Source organism: Panthera onca, chromosome A1 (genome assembly GCF_046562875.1).
Source record: "Panthera onca isolate mPanOnc1 chromosome A1, mPanOnc1 haplotype 2, whole genome shotgun sequence".
Taxonomy (NCBI): domain Eukaryota; kingdom Metazoa; phylum Chordata; class Mammalia; order Carnivora; family Felidae; genus Panthera; species Panthera onca.
In genome coordinates this window covers 141,694,884-141,713,787 of record NC_138339.1, presented here as the reverse complement: position 1 = coordinate 141,713,787, position 18,904 = coordinate 141,694,884, and the positions used below count along the sequence as shown (strand labels likewise).

Below are 18,904 nucleotides of genomic sequence, written 5' to 3'. Positions count from 1 at the left end.
CGTAACCTAAAGCATTTTTTGACAACTCTCACCTCATTCTGGGTTCACTGGGTTTCTGCTAGGCTCCTTACTTTGGATCAGCTCAGACAGACAGACTCACTTACCAGACTCAACGAGATTGGCCTGTCCTTAGTGGTGGGCGGGGCCCTACGTGGACTGGAGCTCGGGATTGGCCAGCATCTGACTAGACGAGGCGTTTTCTAGCCACTTGCTGATCTGTAAACTGTGGTTAAAAAAAAAAAAAAAAAAAAAAAGTGCGTCCTTTACCGCAGTATCCCTCTTCATCGCGGAAAGCCTCGCGATATTTCGGCTGAAGGGACCTAGCGACGCGTAGTGAGCGGCAAAGGCCAGTGGGGGTGACGGGCACCGGAGCCGGGAAGGGACAGGTCAGGCGGTGAAGGCGAGCGCGTGCTGCCTGCGCCACTGGGATCCGTCAGGGCCAGCCACCCCGAGCCCAGAGGAAGTGTGTGGACGCCGCGGCCCTGCTGGCCGGTGAGTCGGCCCGGGGTCTCGGCCCTTGAGTCGACCCCGAGCTTCACCTGGGCCTCCCGCTGGCTGTGACAGGTGCGCGGACGAGCGCGGCGCTGCGCCCTTTCGGCGGCCCGCCCCCTCCGGGCCTTGCCCGCCAGGGCTCGGGATGAACTGCGGGCCCCGGCTGAGCGGCTCCGGCTCCTGGCGCCTGTCGCTGCCTCCGTCGCCGCCCAAGAGCGGCCGCCGCCCCTAAGGGAAGGAGGGAGGGAAGCGGCCGCCGACCCTGGGCATGAGCCGGACGCGGCGTCCGTTGCTGGAATAAGACGCAGACATGAACCTGCACCAGGTGCTGACCGGGGCTGTGAACCCTGGCGACCACTGCTTCTCCGTGGGCAGCGTCGGCGACCAGCGCTTCACGGTGAGTGAGGGAGGCTCCCGCGTCGCCCGTGCCCGGTCCGCGCCCCTGAGTCAGCCGGGAGCGGCCCAGAATCGCGGGGCCGAGGCCAAGAACGCCTGGTCCCCTCCGCACTGGGGTCCCCGGGTCCGCGCCCCTGGGACCGGGCGGACCTGGCTTTTGAGAGCGAAGGAGGTAGAAACATGTCGGTCATCGAGGTACTGGCTCGGAAGTTAAAATGTTTTGTCGGATTTTTAAAGTTTCTAGGCTGACGTCCTTAAGACTGGGATGGTTTCCCACAATCGTTTATCCAGAAATCGTTGTTGTGATGTGTATGAAGGCTTTTCGTTACCCTGCTCTATCGGCTTAAATTGTCAAATTTAGAAATAGTTGGGATTGGTTTCATTTCTTAGTTAAGGTCAAGTATCTTTGTAGTTGTGTTTTTTTTTTTTTTTTTAAGTGGGTGTCTTAAAACAATTACTGATTGTTTGCTATCAACATCTAGCGCTGAGTGATACAGTGAAAGCGGTGTTTTCATTTACGTCTCTTCAAATTCACCCATAAATAACTTTGGAAAGAAAAAAATATTTTTTGTAAATAATTCGCTCCTGCCATCCTTTGAATTCCATGTGTAGCAGTTTAGAAATCCTGGGAAAGTGTTATTTATTTTAGATTGCTCACATCAATTACTTAAAGTTACATTACAGTTTTTCAATAAAACTCTTCTGTACCTGAAAGTGACTCCTTTTTCATTTGTCTTCCTCAGATGTTGGAAGGAAGAGGGCCCCAAACTTCAGGCTACTTAGCAGTATAGTGGCATTTTCTGCTTTAACTATAGTTTTTATAATTTCAAACTGTAAATCAGGATTGGATATATAAACTTATTTATAATGCTGAGGATGTATAAACTTATTTATTTATAATTTATAATTATAATGTTTATAATATTATAAACATATTTTATAATGGATATATAAACTTATATATAAACTTATTTATAATTGCTACAACTCGTGTTGCTCTCTCTTAGTTGTGATGAAAAGTAAAACTTATTTTTACATTAACAGTGAGACAAAGTAAAAAGCTTCTCAGATCCCCCAGATTTTCTTCTATGAATTGTTTTGTGATCTTTGTCAGTCAGAATAAGTATTAGATTAAATAATAGTCATGATTTGACATGGTACAGGTATTCCATCCCTAAATTGTGCTTTTAGATCTGCGGCAACTAAGTATTTTGCTCTTGGACAGTTTGTACCTCCACTCTGGAGATACTAGTACACACCTTAGCTTGCATTTGACATTAGCAGCTTTTGGAGATTCTAATTCTAAATGGTAATCTAGCCTGAGTATTTAGGAGGAGATTGAATTCTGAGGGTCTCACTGAACTGTTGTAGACTTTCTGTAGCTGGACACTGCTCTCTGTTCTTGCTATTTAGAAGGAAATAAACAGCGCCCTAAGGAGGTTTTCCTAGTGGAAGATTACAGGATGGTAACATCTCCTAAAGTTACATGAGTGCTTTATCCAATGTAAATTCTAGCAACTTTCTCTAAGAAGGCTTTCAGAATCTGTAAGCCATAGTGTGAACTTCAAAGCACATGCAATAGACTGACCTATTATACACCTAGAATATCCTTTTAAGTGTATATAAAACCTTGGTGGATGCCTCCATTTTATTTTATTTTTATTATTATTACTATTTTCTAATGTTTATTTATTTTTAAGAGATGGAGAGACAGAGTCTGAGTGGGGAAGGGGCAGAGAGAGAGAGAGAGAGAGGGAGACACAGAATCTGAAGCAGGCTCCAGACTCTGAGCTGTCGGCACAGAGCCCGACTTGGGGCTCAAACCCACCAGCCGTGAGATCATGAACGGAGCCAAAGTCAGACGCTTAACCGACTGAGCCACCCAGGCGCCCCACCTCCGTGTTATTTTAAAGAAGAGGTGAGGTAATGTGCCAGAGACTATATATGGTTATTCTATACCATCATGTAGCTTGTTGCTCAGTTCTGCGACCTTATTTTAATATCTATTTCCGGGGTGCCTGGGTGGCTCAGTTGGTTGGGTGTCTGAGTTCAGCTCAAGTCATGATGTCAGTGTTCCAGGATTTGAGCCACAAGTGGGGGTCTGCCCTGACAGCGAGGAGCCTGCTTCAGATTCTGTCTCCCTCTCTCTCTCTCTGCCTCTCCCCTGTTCACACTCATAAGATCTCTCAGATATAAATAAACATTAAAAAAAGTTGGGGGCACCTGGGTGGCTCAGTTGGTTAAGCATCCAACTCTTGATCTCAGCCCAGGTCATGATCTCACGTTTGTGAGTTCGAACCCTGCATCAGGCTCTATGCTGTTAGCATGCAGCCTGTTTGGAATTCTCTCTCCCCTCTCTGTCATGCTTGCTTGGGCACACACTCTCTCTCTCCCTCTCAAAATAAATAAGTAAACTTAAATTTTTTTTAATTAAAAAAAATTAAAAGTCTTTAAAATCTGTTTCCATAAACTAGACTTTAATCATCTCCTACCAAGCATACTGCTGCTTTCTCCCAGATCTAAGGAAGGATTCTAGTGAATTCGATAAAAATAAATTTTTGTCTGTTTAGTATAAAGAGATCACAATTCTCTGTAATTTGTGTGGTAGTTTAAGGATTAACAGCCATCTTCCTTTGTACCCAATCCATCCCTGACTCTTCAACATTAAGTTGGTAGTTGTGTTATAAACCAAGTTTTGTGCCTTCAGTTTCCTTGACACGCTATACATCTTAAATTTATGTCTCTTCAAGTTGTTTTTTACGTTAAAAAGCAAAATCTATTTATTGTTTACTCCTTGGATTCTGTTTTTAACATTTTCCGATTTGTACTTGATAGGAAGGTAACAGACCTTAATGGTAGATGGTATATATAGACTAAAAAAATCTCTAAATTTCAGTATTGCTAGAGGGAGGGACATGAGATCTTCCTGTTGCAGGCCCCCTTGAAGAATGGTTTTATTCCTCCTGGTACTTTATGCCTTTTGTGAAGACATCCTGTGTTTGTAATTCCTCCCTTTGCATGTTTGCAGATAACTAACTGTTCTTGTTTTCAAAGATTACAAGAAATGAAATCCTGTTTTCCAAATCAAGTCTGACAGGTTTCAAATTGAAATGAAATTGAATGCCTGCTCTCATGAATTCTAGGTTTTAAAATATGCCCTTAGTAATACAATTTGTCTAAGTATTAGATACACTTTTACTACTTAAACTGGCATCAAATATTTTGACTTCCCTCTTAGTATGAGAACTCCTAGAAGGCAGTGACCACGTCTGTCTTGCTGTCAAAGCACTTTATTTGTACTTTCATTGTATCATTAACCAGTATTGCTTTGTTTGTGTCTCCCATGGTTTCCTTATGACCATCTAGAACGGTGATTAAAGTAGTGGTGACTCCTATTAGTAGAGTCATTACTTGGATTTGATTTCCAGCCTAGTTCCTTACAGCTCTTTGTATATCCATGAGCAAGTTCTTTTATACTCTCTAAATTCCTTTTTTTCTCATCTGTAAAATAGAGCTAAAGTGTTACCTATTCATAGTGTACTATGTTCAGTGTTTATGTAAAACCCTCAAAAATGACAGTTATTATAAAATTCAAGTCATGCTTATTCTAATGCTTGGCACATAAATACTGGTTGAATTGATGAATAAGACATACAGAAGACATTGGGATATAATTAAAATTTGCTGTATTTTAAAATAGCTTTAATAATTTATATTTGAGTCCAAATAAAATATTTCTATTAAAGTTCCTTTAGGGACATTTTGGTGGCTCAGTTGTTAAGGGTTCAACTCTTGATTTGGGCTCCGGTCATGATCTCACTGTGGTGAGGTTTACTTTGGGCTCTGTGCTGACCGTGCTTAGCCTGCTTGGGATCCTCCCTCTCTTAATGCCCCTCCCTGACTTGTGCACAGGCTTTCTCTCTCAAAATAAATGAATAAACTTAAAAAAGTTTCTTGAAATTTTTCTCAGTTATTTGTTACGTGTTTTACCCTCAATATCAGGTGAACAACGGGGAAAAATTTCCTGTACACTAAGCAAAAATTCTTTATTTTTTCTTTATTTAACTGAATGCTTCCCTCACTCTTTTTTTTCTTGTTAATTTCCTACTGCTTTTAGAGTGAAAATATGTGAGCAACCTGGTCCTGATCTGTTGAAAACTTTTGTTTTTAGAATAAAAACTATTTTGTTTATAAAGGACAAATGATAAGTTAAAAAGAGTCACAGTTAATTGGAATCTAGATTTTCTAGTATTTCTGTGAATACTGATGACATATATGCTTTAATATACAATAGATTGTTTTTTTCTTTTCATAGCTTATCTATAGTTAGGGTTGAAACTGTGTTTCAAGTTAAATGGAAAGGGAGGTAATTTATAAGGGACAGATTGTGTTAATATTTAGGACTTCCTGTCTCTAGTTTGAAATTTAAACATCTTTGCTTTAGAAGAGAAAGCAAACATGTTAGAGCTCTAGGCTCTATTTTGTGTTAGACAACCCAGTGTTCACAGCTAAGGGGACCCAGATTAGAAGTCAAAAGATTGACTGCAGCTCTTTGGGTGTTGGTAGAGAAATGGAGGCTGAATTAGCATTCTCCTGCCAACACTTTCTGTCATAGTAAGCATCCTTTCTTTAGCTTTTTGTTTTGTTCTTCTAGGGAAATCTTTATAGGTGGGAGGATAGAAAGGGGTTTTTTGTTTGTTTTTGGAAGGGGCTTGTGGGTCTTTGTAAGTGGAGAGAATACAGGAGAGGAAAATTTGATACTATTCATATCTGGAAAAAGATTTTTGTGATTCTCATATGCCATCATGTGGAACTAAATTGGACTTCTTTTTAAAAACTGGCCCTCTTTAAATATTATATTTTAAATAGTATTAATGCCGTTAAGATTATTGAAGCAGTACTAATTTTTAACATACGGTTAAAAAAATGAGAAAAATGTTAATTACAATATACCAAACTCAAGTCATTTAACCAGGAAATATACCAGGAAGAAATTCCTTGGAATATATACCTGGTATGGTTGGTTAAAATGAATCAGTGAAAACAAAAAATCAAGTTGTTTTCCAAATTCAGATACTGGCTGTTACAGTCTCGGATAATTTTCGAATTTAGAATATTTGAGAAGGTTCTCTGCCAAAATTTAAAGTTAAAAATGATGATTCTATGCTTGATGGCACAAATATGAACTCAGTTCTTCCTGTGCATCTTGTTTAGTCTCAAAGTTAGTAAACCTATTATTTATGTATTATCGAAAAGAATTTTCATTTGTTAATTTAATTATCATTGGATAGTAATAGATTTTTCTGATTACAGATCTCTTGATAGAAGCAGCTCATGTATCAGTTGTAATATATGCATATTAATTTTGAAGACCAAGTTGTATTACAGTTTAGTTGATAAATCAGTGCTGTTCTTATTGTTTTGATAACCTTATACAATATAGTCAGGGCACCTTCAAATGGGTTTTGAGAATAATTTATTTTAGCCAAATCTTTCAAACTACTAATAAATTTTTGTTTAGCAATACTATGTATTATATTACTCCTTTGGTTTTTATTTAAACCAGGTTGATTGATTATTTTAAGAATTTAGTGGTACGTACTTAGCCCACTTTAAAGCTGCTTTCCCTGATTTTGGTGGGGGAGGGAGCCTGGTGTAATTCCATGCTTATTACCTCACCATGTTGTATATACTCTAGAGATTGAATTAATTTTATTTTTTAAATTTTCATTTAAATTCATTTGAATAGTCTATTAGAACTATCCATAAGAAGATATGTCTATTCTAAGTGATTTTTGGATGATACCTTGTTTGGGTTACCTGTACATCTCTTTTTTTCCCCAGCTTTATTGAGATATAATTGACATACATCATCATGTAAGTTTAAGGTATACAGTGTGATGATTTGATACAAGTATATATCGTGAAATGTTTATCACAGTAAGGCTAGTTAATATGTCCCTTACATAATGACCATTTTGTTGTTGTTACGGTGAGAACATTAAAGCTTTATTCTCACAGCAACTTTCAAGGACATAATACTATATTGTTAACTCTAGTCACCATGCTGTACATTAGATCCCTGGAACTTATTTATCTAACAGTTGAAAGTTGGTACCCTTTGACCAGCATCTCCCATCTCCCTCAGCCCTCAGACCCTGGCAACCACCTTTCTAGTCTCTGTTTTTATTAGTATAATGTTTTTAGATTCCGTGTATGGAATACATGTATATCACATTTGTCTTTCTCTGTTTGATTTATTTCACTTAATATTATGCTGTCAAGGTTGTCACAAATGTCAGGATTTTCTTTTATTTTAATGGCTGAACACTATTCCATTGTGTATATATATCATATACACATTTTCTTTAACCATTCATCCATGTTGGACACTTAGGTTGTTGCCATATCTTGGCTATTGTGAATAATGCTGCAGTAAATATGGGAGTGTAGGTATTTCATTGAGATAGTCATTTCATCATCTTTGGATATATACCCAGAAGTTACTTTGCTAAGTCACATGGTACTTCTATTTTTAACTTTTTTAGGAAACTTCATACTGTTTTCCATAGTATCTATATTAGTTTACATTCCCAACAAGAGGGCACAAGAATTTTCTTTGGTCTGCATCTTCACCAACACTTGGTGTCTCTTGTCTTTTTGATGATAGCCATTCTAATAGGTGTGAAGCACTATCTCATTGTGGTTTTGCTGTATATTTCCCTCATGATTAGTGATGAAAAACTTTTTTTCATGTACCTATTAGCCACTTCAATGTCTTTTTTTGAAAAATGTCTATTCAGGTTTTCTACCCAGTTTTTAATCAGACTGTTTTCTTACTGATTTATATGAGTTCTTTATATGTTTTGGATATTAACTCCTTATCAGAGATGGTTTGCAAAATTTTCTCCCATTCTGTAGGTTGCTTTTTCATTTTGTGAACGGTTTCTTTTGCTGTGCAGAAGCTTCTTAGTTTGATGTAGTCCCCCCCCCCCTTATTTATTATTTCTTTTGCTGCTTGTGCTGTTGGTGTCATATCAAAAAAGTCATCACTAAGACCAATGTCAAGGAGTTTTTCCTCTATGTTTTCCTTTAGGAATTTTATGGTTTCAGGTCTTACATTCAAGTCTGTGATCCATTTTGAGTTGATTTTTGTGTATAAGGGTCCAGTTTTATTCTTTTGCATGTGCGTGTGCAGTTTCTCATTACCATTTTTTGAAAAGACTGTCCTTTCTCCACTATGTATTCTTGGTGCCTTTGTTGAAGATTAGTTGGCTAATTAGTTGGCCTTTTGTCTATGTGCCTGTCTTTATGCCAGCATCATACTGTTTTGCATACTATAGCTTTGTAATATAGTCTGAAATCAGGAAGTGTGATGGCTCAGGCTTAGTTCTTGCTCAAGATTGCTTTGGCTATTTGGGGTATTTTGTGGCTTCATATGAATTTTGGGATTTTTTTTTCCTGTGAACAATGCCGTTGGTATTTTGATAGGGATTGCATTGAATCTGTAGATTGCTTTGAGTACTATGGACATTTTAACAATAGTCTTCCATTCTAAGCACACAAAATATTTTTCCTTTTTTGTGTGTGTCATCTTCAGTTTCTTTAATCAGTGTTTTATAGTTTTCAGTGTATCTTTCACCTTTTTAAAATTTATTGTTAAGTATTTTACTCTTTTTGATGCTATTGTCAGTTTTCTTAATTTCCTTTTTAAATAGGTCATTGTTAATATATAGAAACACAACTGATTTTTTGTGTATTGATTTTGTATCCTACAGCTTTGCTGAATTCATTTACTACTTCTAATGTTGTTGTTTTTTTCTTTTGGTAGTGCCTTTAGAGATTTCAATATATGATATCTTGTTAAGTGTAAACAGTCATTTTGATGTGTTTCTTCCTGATTTGGATGCTTTTTATTGTTTTTTTCACACCTAATTGCTCTGGCAAGGACTTTTAGTACTGTTTTTAATGTGAGTGGTGAGAGTAGGCATCCTTGCCTTTTTCCTAATCTTAGAGAATTAGGAAAAAGCTTGCCTCAGCTTGTCACCATTGAATGTGGTGTTTATATTGTAGGCTTGTCATGTATGGCCTTTATTGAACTGTCCTTGAATCCCACTTGATTATGGTATATAATCTTTTTAATGTGCTGTTAAAATTGGTTTGCAAGTATTTTGTTTAGGATTTTTACATTTGTGTTAATCAAGCATATTGGTATGTAATTTTCCTGTAGTGCCCTAGTCTAGACTTTTTTTCCACCCTTAATGTTTGTTTGTTTATTTTGAGACAGAGAGTGAGTGTGTGCCTGTGAGCTGGGGAGGAACAGTGAGAGAGGGAGACATAGAATCCCAAGCAGGCATTATGCTGTCAGTGCAAAGCCCATTGTGGGGCTTAATATCACAAACCATGAGATCATCACCTGAGCCCAAACCAAGATAGAGATGCTTAACTGACTGAGCCACCCAGGCTCCCCACCTTGTCTAGAGTTCTAACGGCAGAATGTTGGCCTTGCACAATGAATTTGTAAATGTTTACTCTTCAGTTTTTTGGAAGAGCTTGAGAAGGATTGGCATTAATTGTTTGTCAAGTGTTTGGTAGAATTCACTAGTGAAGCCATCTGATCCTGGGCTTTTAGTTGTTGGAAGGTTTTCATAACTGATTCAATTGGTGTATAATGTTTTCTCAGTTTCAATTTCTAAAAGAGAAAGTATTGATAGTGATAATGTACAAACTAAAGCCCTTGAGGAGAGAAAAGGGAGGATGGTTAACGTCAATATTTTCTTTTTTTTTTTTTTTTAATGTTTATTTTTGAGAGAGACAGAGCTTGAGCGGGGAGGGGCAGAGAGAAGGGGGAGACAGAAACCAAAGCAGGCTCCAGGCTCTGAGCTGTCAGCACAGAGCTGGACACGGGGCTTGAACTCATGAACGACGACACCATGACCTGACCTGAGCCGAAGTTGGGCGCTTAACCAGCTGAGCCACCCAGGTGCCCCTCAGTATTTTCTTAAGAGGTCAAAGAATTCTGGAGACCAGGGAGTTTGAGAACAATTGCTTTCTAGTATTCCATTATATGATTATACTACAGTTTATTTATATGTTCTGTTGTTGATGGATGCTTGAGTTGGTTCTACCTCAGAGTGTTTATGAATAGTTTTGAATGTTCTTATTCATGTATTTTAGTGTAATATGGACACTTTCTATTGCGTATAAACTTAAGAGTAGAATTGCTGGATTATTGATTAGGCATGTGTTTAGTTTTCCAAAGTAGTTGTACCATTTTTTTTTTTATTTTTTAAAAATGTTTATTTATTTATTTTGAGCACCAGGGAAGGGCAAGAGAGAGGGAGAGAGAAAATCCCAAGCAGGGTCTGCACTGATGGCACAGGAGGTCAGTCTCGACCCGTGAGATCATGACCTCAGCCGAAATCAAGAATTGGACACTCGACCCACTGACTGAGCCATGAAAGCATCTTGAGTTGTACCATTTTAATTTATATTCCTATCAACAGTTATGGGAGTGCTGGTTGCTTCACAATCCAAATAAGACATTTTTAATTATGGGAAGAAATTAGAGAAAAATTATTAAATTCATTGCCATTGTTTGTTTATAAGACATCGTGTGGCAGCCTAACACAGCAGGTAAGAGCATGTCCTTTCCCAGTAGTTGTAACTTGGTTTCAGTCTCAGTTGTGCCTCCTACTGGCTCTAACACTCAAGGCAATTACTCAGTCTGTCTAAGCTTGAATTTGCTTATGAGTAAAATGGGGTGATTATAGTGAGTACTTCACAGTATTTGTTGTAGGGATTAAATCTGTTGACAGTGAAAACCACTTGAATTGGCCTTGCAGTATAGTGCCAAAGAGAAAAAAATAGGCCCAAAACACTATAGAAAGTGAAAAATAAAAGAAAGCACAAAAAAGTCACAGCATTTTTTGTTTTAAATTTTTGAAAATAATTAAGTTTTAGATGTTTTCATCACTACATGGAAAGTAACTGTTTAGAAATAACTTCATACCTAGAAAAAGTTAATGAAATAAAAATAATACAAGGAGCACCCATACTCTCTTTACTTAGATTTGACTATGGGTAGTAATTGATTCCCATTTTCTTTATCATTTGTGCTCCTTGGATATGTGTATGCCTACATAATTTTTTGTCCTGAACCCTTTGAAATAAGTTACATATGTCATAATTTTTTACAATCAAATACTTTAGTTTGATTTCATGGTAAGACGAGTATTCTGTTATATAATAACAGTAATCTATTTCATAAATATATATTGATAAACTTTTAGCTAACGTATTAGCTGTATTCCAGTTCTGTTAGTTGATATGACAGCATTCTATACAGCATTTATCCTTTCTAGTACAAGATTCGGACCATGGGATTACATTTAATTACCATGTCTCTTTAGCATCATTTCTTTTTTTTTAAATTCATTTTGACTTTGACATTTGAAGAGTAGAGTACGTTCTTCCCACTTTTAAAAAACAAACCTTTACTCATTTTGCATTTTCTGATGTTTCTTCTCGGTTATAGTGAGGTTATGCATTCTTGGCCAAAATTCTGCATAGATGATGTGTTCTTCTCTAGGTGTGCGTGATATCTGTCATTAGTGATGTTAATTTTGATGACTCTTGAAGGTGTTGCCCAGTTTCTCCCCCGTACAACAAATTTCTTTTTTTTTTTTTTTTCCTTCCTCTTGTACCTAATAAGCAGTGTGTGAGAGAGTTTTAAGACCGTGCAAATATCCTAAGTTGAGTGTCCCTATTTTCTCCTAGGTTGAATATCCACGGATGATGATTCTTGCCTGGTCCTTTTTTTTTTTTTTTCAAGCACCTTCTTTCTGGTGTAAGAGGGTATTCTTTGCCCTTATTGTAGCTACCCTGCCCCAGTGATGTAATTAGCTCTTTCTTCAGGGAGCCCTGGTTTCTTTTAGTAGAGAATGCTATTAGAGACCAAGATCAAGGTGCTAGGTGATCTCATTGCTACTGGGATGTTTATGCTTCTTGTCCTTTTCAGTTGACAGTACCAGCACATGATACACATGTATATGCATATGGCATGCACATACATACACATGTACAAATATATTTACATATGTGCAGGGAAATATGTATATTTTGGAATGCATAATTTTTATACCAATATTTCCAATTCCGGTACAACCTTACTCGACTCTGTTGCATCTTTATTTTATATCTTTGTTCTTCCTTATACCATGAGATCCTCGGCTAATTTGCTCAGTTCTGTAATACATTTAAAATAGTTTCAGAATTGCATTGTCCATACCACTACAGTTACAAAACAACCTACAAAAAGCATTCAAGATTTGTTCATACTTCTCCCCACCCTGCCTGTGAGATAATAGAAGATAACATATATTGGTCTGTTTCCCTTGTTTCTGGCACAGAGCTCCTGAAACTCTTCTAAATTCCTAAGTGATAAGAACATTATGAGCATCACTTGTTCTAATATTTGTTTTTTTAAAATTTAACAGTTTTTTAATATTTTTTTTAATGTTTATTTAATTTTGAGAGAGATTGTGTGTCCAGGTGCTGCGTGCTTGATGGGGTTGGGGAGTGAGGGGGAGGGGGCAGAGAGAGGGGAGAGAGAGAATCCCAAGCAGGCTCCTCCATGTCAGCACAGAGCCTGACACAGGGCATGATCTCATGAACCGTAAGATCATGACCTGAGCTGAAATCAAGAGTTGGATGCTTCAGGAACTGAGCCACCCACATGCCCAATTTTTTTTAAAGTAGTCTCTTTACCCAATGTGGGTTCAAACTTAAAATTCTGAGATCAAGAGTCACATGCTCTACTGACTGAGCCAGGCAGGCGCCCCCTAATACTTACTTGGTTCTTTACCCTGGGACCTACCACAGCTCTTGAAACCCTTATAAATTCCTAAGTTATAAGGGAACCAGGAGCATCTTTTGTTGTAATGAGGCAATTCTAGGTAGGGTCCTGGATGGCTTCTGGGATGGTCAGCAGAAAGATTAAGCCAGATTTAGAAGCTTGTAATTTTCAGCCCCACCTTCCATTCTCCAGAGACTAGAGAGGGATTAGAAATGGAGTTAATAATTGACATGCCTGTGCAAGGAAGCTTCTGTGAAATCCCAACAGTATGGCACTCGGGGAGCTTCCAGGTTGGTGAACATATCCATGTACCAGGAGGGTGATGCTCCCCTAGTTCCATGGGGACAGAAGCTCCTGTACTTGGAACCTCCTCCCAGATCCTGCTGTATACATTTCTTTATCTAAGTTGTTCTTCTGTATCCCTTATCATATCTTTTAATAAATTGGTAAATGTAAGTAAGTATTTCCCTAAGTTTTGTTTTAGCACATATCAGATCCAAGGGGAAGGAGGTCATGGGAACTTCTGGTATGTAGCCAAATTGGACAGAAGTTATGGGTAACCTGGGGACCCACCACTTGAGATTAGCTTGTGAAGTATAGGACAGTCTCAGTTAAAACTGAGCCCTTAACCTATGGGATCAGACACTATCCCCAGGTACGTAGTGTCAGAATTGAGTTAAATTGTCAGAGACCCAGTTTGTGTCACAGAATTGTTTCTTGTGGTTAAAAGACCCCACATCTGTTGTCAAAAGTGTTGAGAATGTGGTAGTTGTGTGTGAGTAAAGGAGAAACACAGGAGGTGGACTAGTGTTTTCCTTTTCACTGTCCAAGACTGATATTACACAGTCATACTCTGTGTTCATAAGTTACTTAGGTCCTTTGTGCCTTCTTTATTTGAAATGCAGTCAATTCCTTTGTTTCACTACCTGCCCCCTACTCTGATTGATTTAAGTTTTGAATATGTATTATGTTAACATGTTTTCAAAAGTCATTTTTTCCTGTATCTCTTCCACTTCATCCTCCCCACCTTTGTTGGTAATCAGCTTTATTACTGTCTAGTTTTATCCATCCTGTGTTTCTTACTGTAATAAGCAGATCCATGTGTGTTTTCTTATTTTCCTTGTTCCTTGCCTGAATAACACATCCTTTTGTACTTTGCTTTTTTTCACTTAAAAATGTCCCCAAGAAATCACTGCATTTCAGTTCATAGATTGCTTCCTTATTATTTTTACAGCTGTATTATACTCCATTGTGGGTATGTGCAATATTTATTTAACTAGTCTCCTATGCACAGCAGACTTTTTAAGGAGAGACGTTTACAGATTCTTGAAAATGATTGAGAAACGGAACATAATGCAAATATGGTTTGAGTCTTTAATGCATTCTATATTTAGTTATGCAGATAAACTGAAAAATAAGTTCTGTAGTCAAGAATACCAGAAAATCTTAATTATAAGCACCAAGCATAGTAGTCGACTAGTGAAGACTGCAGATGATTATAATCTTTTTTTTCTCATATAGTAGTTTATTGCTATGCATTAGTTATAACTCTAAGAGAAGAAAGTGGGGACTGAAAGAGAGAGATTCCAGATAAGATCAGTCATTTCCAATTGATTTGAAGTTTACCAAAACTAGAGAGAGAAAGCTTTTGTATGTTCTACTGTCACTAAAGGAAAGTCAAATGACAGGCAATACTAGTGTAATACAGGAGCAGCAAAAGGACAAGGGTAATTCAGAACTGGGTTAATCTTTGAATGATCAAGGGTTAATTGTATTATAAATTGGCATTTTCCTATCTAGAGTTCTAAATGTTTATTTCTGGGATAACTATGCGGTTCTCAACTCTGCAGATGTTTAATACTTACATTAAACAGTAATTTTGTAACCAACTCAAAATGGATAAAGGATCTGAATGTGAGACAGGAAACCATCAAAACCCTAGAGGAGAAAGCAGGAAAAAAAACCTCTGACCTCAGCTGCAGCAATTTCTTACTTGACACATCTCCAAAGGCAAGGGAATTAAAAGCAAAAATGAACTATTGGGACCTCGTGAAGATAAAAAGCTTCTGCACTGCAAAGGAAACAATCAACAAAACTAAAAGGCAACCAACAGAATGGGAACAAACATTTGCAAATGATATATTGGACAAAGGGCTAGTATCCAAAATCTATAAAGAACTTACCAAACTCCACACCCGAAAAACAAATAATCCAGTGAAGAAATGAGCAGAAGATATGAATAGACACTTCTCCAAAGAAGACATCCAGATGGCCAACAGGCACATGAAAACATGCTCCACGTCACTCCTCATCAGGGAAATACAAATCAAAACCACACAGATATCACCTCACGCCAGTCAGAGCGGCTAAAATGAACAAATCAGGAGACTATATAGATGCTAGCGAGCATGTGGAGAAACGGGAACCCTCTTGCACTGTCGGTGGGAATGCAGACTGGTGCAGCCCCTCTGGAAAACAGTGTGGAGGTTCCTCAAAAAATTAAAAATAGATCTTCCCTATGACCCAGCAATAGCACTGCTAGGGATTTACCCAAGGGGTACAGGAGTGCTGATGCACAGGGGCACTTGTACCCCAGTGTTGACAGCAGCACTTTCAACAATAGCCAAATTATGGAAAGAGCATAAATGTCCATCAACTGATGGGGGCGCCTGGGTGGCTCAGTCGGTTGAGCATCCAACTTCGACTCAGGTCATGATCTCGCGGTTTGTGAGTTTGAGCCCCGCATCGGGCTCTGTGCTGACAGCTCAGAGCCTGAAGCCTGCTTCGGATTCTGTGTGTCTCTCTTTCTGACGCTACCCACTCACACTCTGTCTCTCTCTCCATCAAAAATAAATAAACATTAAAAAAAAATTACAAAAAAATGTCCATCAACTGATGAATGGTTACAGAAATTGTGGTTTATATACACAATGGAGTACTACGTGGCAATGAGAAAGAATGAAATATGGCCCTTTGTAGCAACATGGATGGAACTGGAGAGTGTTACACTAAGTGAAATAAGTCATACAGAGAAAGACAGATACCATATATTTTCACTCTTAATGTGGATCCTGAGAAACTTAACAGAAACCCATGGGGGAGGGAAAGGGGAAAAAAATAAAGGGAGGGAGCCAAAGCATAGGAGACTCTTAAAAACTGAGAATAAACTGAGGGTTGATGGGGGGTGGGAGGGAGGGGAAAGTGGATGATGGGCATTGAGGAGGGCACCTGTTGGGATGAGCACTGGGTGTTGTATGGAAACCAATTTGACAATAAATTTCATATATTGAAAGAAAGAAAGAAAGAAAGAAAGAAAGAAAGAAAGAAAGAAAGAAAGAAAGAAAGAAAACATACATGTTCATTCCAGTTAATGGAAACTAAAAAATTTTTGTTAACAAGTAAGGAAATCTAAATTGTAAACGTTCAGAATTTGACACAATGTTTTGGGATACGGTGACAATCAGTACTTTATCAAAATTTAATAATGAGGGGAAAATCAGTTTCTAAAATATTAAGATATTTAGTGTGTTACAAGTGAAAATTTTTATTCTTGCTAATAGTCTTGTGACAAGTCTTGTGTTCCGATAGTGGATATTTATATCGTTTTACAGACCATCATGAGATTTTTTTTGTTTGTTCACTGAGCCAAGATTTTCCCCTATGTGACACTAGTAGAACCATACTTGATTGTCACTAATTTCTCCTAGGAAAATTCGGGCAAGCACAATAACTATGGAAGTCCTAATGGTGCCAGGGAAATAGCGCTAGGTGAAGAATCAAAAGCGATCAGGATTCTGAAGCCCATTCTGCCACTTAGAAGTTATGTCAGCCTATTAAGGCCTCATTTTCTTATCTGTAATGTGAGCAGATTTATTTGTATGTTCTCTCAAATTTCTTTTCAAATACCTTTTGCTGGCAGGTACAGAAACATTGTGGCTTTGATAGGAATTAAGGTCATGAAGTATATATTAAGTATAGTATTTTTTACATTAAGTAAGGTAAATGTGCAGGTGCAAAAGTGATGAGAAAGTAAATAATTGCTAATACTGTGAACTTATTTTTGGATGGGAAACAGTTTGTGATAAATGTTTTATTGTTAGTGTCATACTTCATGCTGGCTTATATAGGTAAATTCTAGGAAGACAGCCACATACTTTGTAACAGGAGAAACTCCTGTGATCTAAGAAGTTAAAGAAAGGATGCAAAATCAGTTCTGGTTGGAAGAGTTGTGCTAATTGTAAAAACCGAAAAGAGGTATAAAACGCTTGCCAGCAAGCCTTGAACGATACCTTTTTATTTGTTTGGCTGTGGTGGCTGTTTTTTGAAGTTAGATACTTCATTTATTCCATAGGTGTTTATAAAGAAATCCTGTTAGTTAGAATTGGAGGATAGAGCAGAGAATAAGATATGCTTGGATGCTCTCTTTTTGTCTTGAAACCTAACTTGCAGCAATTGAAGTGGATAATAAACAAGATACTTAAAAATTATGATAGGTGCTATGAAGAAGAATAAATAGTGGTGGGATGGAAAGTAATCAGAGACAGAGAGAGACAGAGGGAACTGAGACCCGAATATTGAAAAAAAGCTAGCTAGACAAAGATCGGGCAGGAGAGAGGTGGATAAAACACACTGAGGTGGAAAAAGATTGGTATGCCCCTGGAACAGAAGGAAGGGCAGTGTAGGGACGGGAGCCAAAAGAGGGAACGAGACAGTAGCTTGAGATGGGTTTGGAGAGTTGGGATAATAATTTAGGGCATTGAACCATGGTAAGAAGTTGATTTATTCCATGTCCAATGGATAAACTATTGAAGGGGTTTTTAAGCAGGGCAAATTACTTGCTTTAATAAACATTTTTAAGAGCTGACTCTTCAGGGAGCTCAGCTCGCTCACTTGATAGAACATGCAACTGTTGATCTTGGAGTCATGAGTTTGAGCCCCACATTGGGTCTAGAGCCTACTTAAAAAAAAAAAAAAAAAAAGATGACTGTGTGTGGAAAGGAATTAGAGGGAAGCAAGAATGGAAACAGTCTGACTATTAATAGTAGTATAGGAGGGGGGTTCCTGAGTGGCTCAGTCATTTGAGCATCTGACTCTTGATTTCTGCTCAGGTCATGATCTCACGGTTCATGGGTTCGAACCCTGGGTGGGGTTCTGTGCTGACAGCACAGATCCTATTTGAGATTCTCTGTCTCCTTCTCTGTCTCATGAGAGATTCTCTGTCTCCCTCTCTCACTCATGCATGAGTGTGCCCACTCTCAAATAAACTTAAAAAAAAAATAGTAGTGCAAGAGGTAGATGATGATAGTTTAGACCAGAGCAGTACCATTCATTAGTGATGAAGGAAGTGAACATTTTGCAGACAGGACTGGCTGAATTTGCTGATGGGACTGAATATCAGAGGTAAAGGAAATATTCTTGAATTATACAGATTAAAAAAAAAAAAAAGATGTTTAAAATCACTCTGTTAAAACATAATATTAATGCCAGTATTGTACGTGTATATACTTTCTTCACAAGTTTATTCCTTTTATTTTCTTTCTTTCTTTCTCTCTTTCTTTCTTTTTTTTTTTTTTAGGCTTATGCATCTGGATGTGACATTGTTATACTGGGAAGTGATTTTGAAAGGTTACAAATAATCCCAGGAGCTAAACATGGAAATATTCAAGTAGGATGTGTAGACTGCTCAATGCAACAAGGCAAGGTTTGTAATCTTATAATGTGAGATTTGTTTTGAATTTGGTTTTTGTCAAGATAATCTCCAAAGTATGTATTTCCTGTTGAATGTGAAGCTTGCTTTGTTTCAGGGACAATGTAGCTACAATTTTCTTTGACTCTCTAAGATGCATAATAGAGAACAAAATTCTTGTTTCTCTCTGATGTGTCTTGGAGATTGTCAAGAATTCTGTTCTTACATAATTTCAAGTTATAGCATAATCTTTTCTGTGAACATTACCCATAGAACAGTTCTAAAGGTTACTTATTTAAAAATTGATTGGATTAAGGTAAAGGAATGACAATAAACCTTCAGTCTGTTTACACTAAACTACTGAGGAGAAATCATATGTTAGAGTCATTCTTCATTGTGCAGGTATCTCCTTGTAACTTCTGGATAAACTTTATACTAAAATGGAGATCAACTCTTCTAAAGTCCGTAGTTTT

The 18,904-nt window shown here is 37.8% G+C and overlaps 1 protein-coding gene across 3 annotated transcripts in view; it reads left to right on the top strand.

Moving 5' to 3' along the window:
* Positions 1-287: 287 nt before the first annotated feature.
* The window catches only part of DMXL1 (Dmx like 1), a 134,671-nt gene continuing 116,054 nt past the window's right edge, over positions 288-18,904 (top strand). For 2 of the 3 annotated variants that reach the window (XM_060636306.3, XM_060636305.3), the window contains exons 1-2: positions 289-889; positions 18,321-18,446. In XM_060636306.3, the coding sequence (XP_060492289.2) occupies positions 803-889; positions 18,321-18,446 (213 nt within the window). In that variant the 5' untranslated portion in view covers positions 289-802. Of the gene's footprint in view, positions 890-18,320; positions 18,447-18,904 lie in introns of all 3 variants that reach the window. The other variant, XM_060636303.3, reaches the window with a different exon arrangement.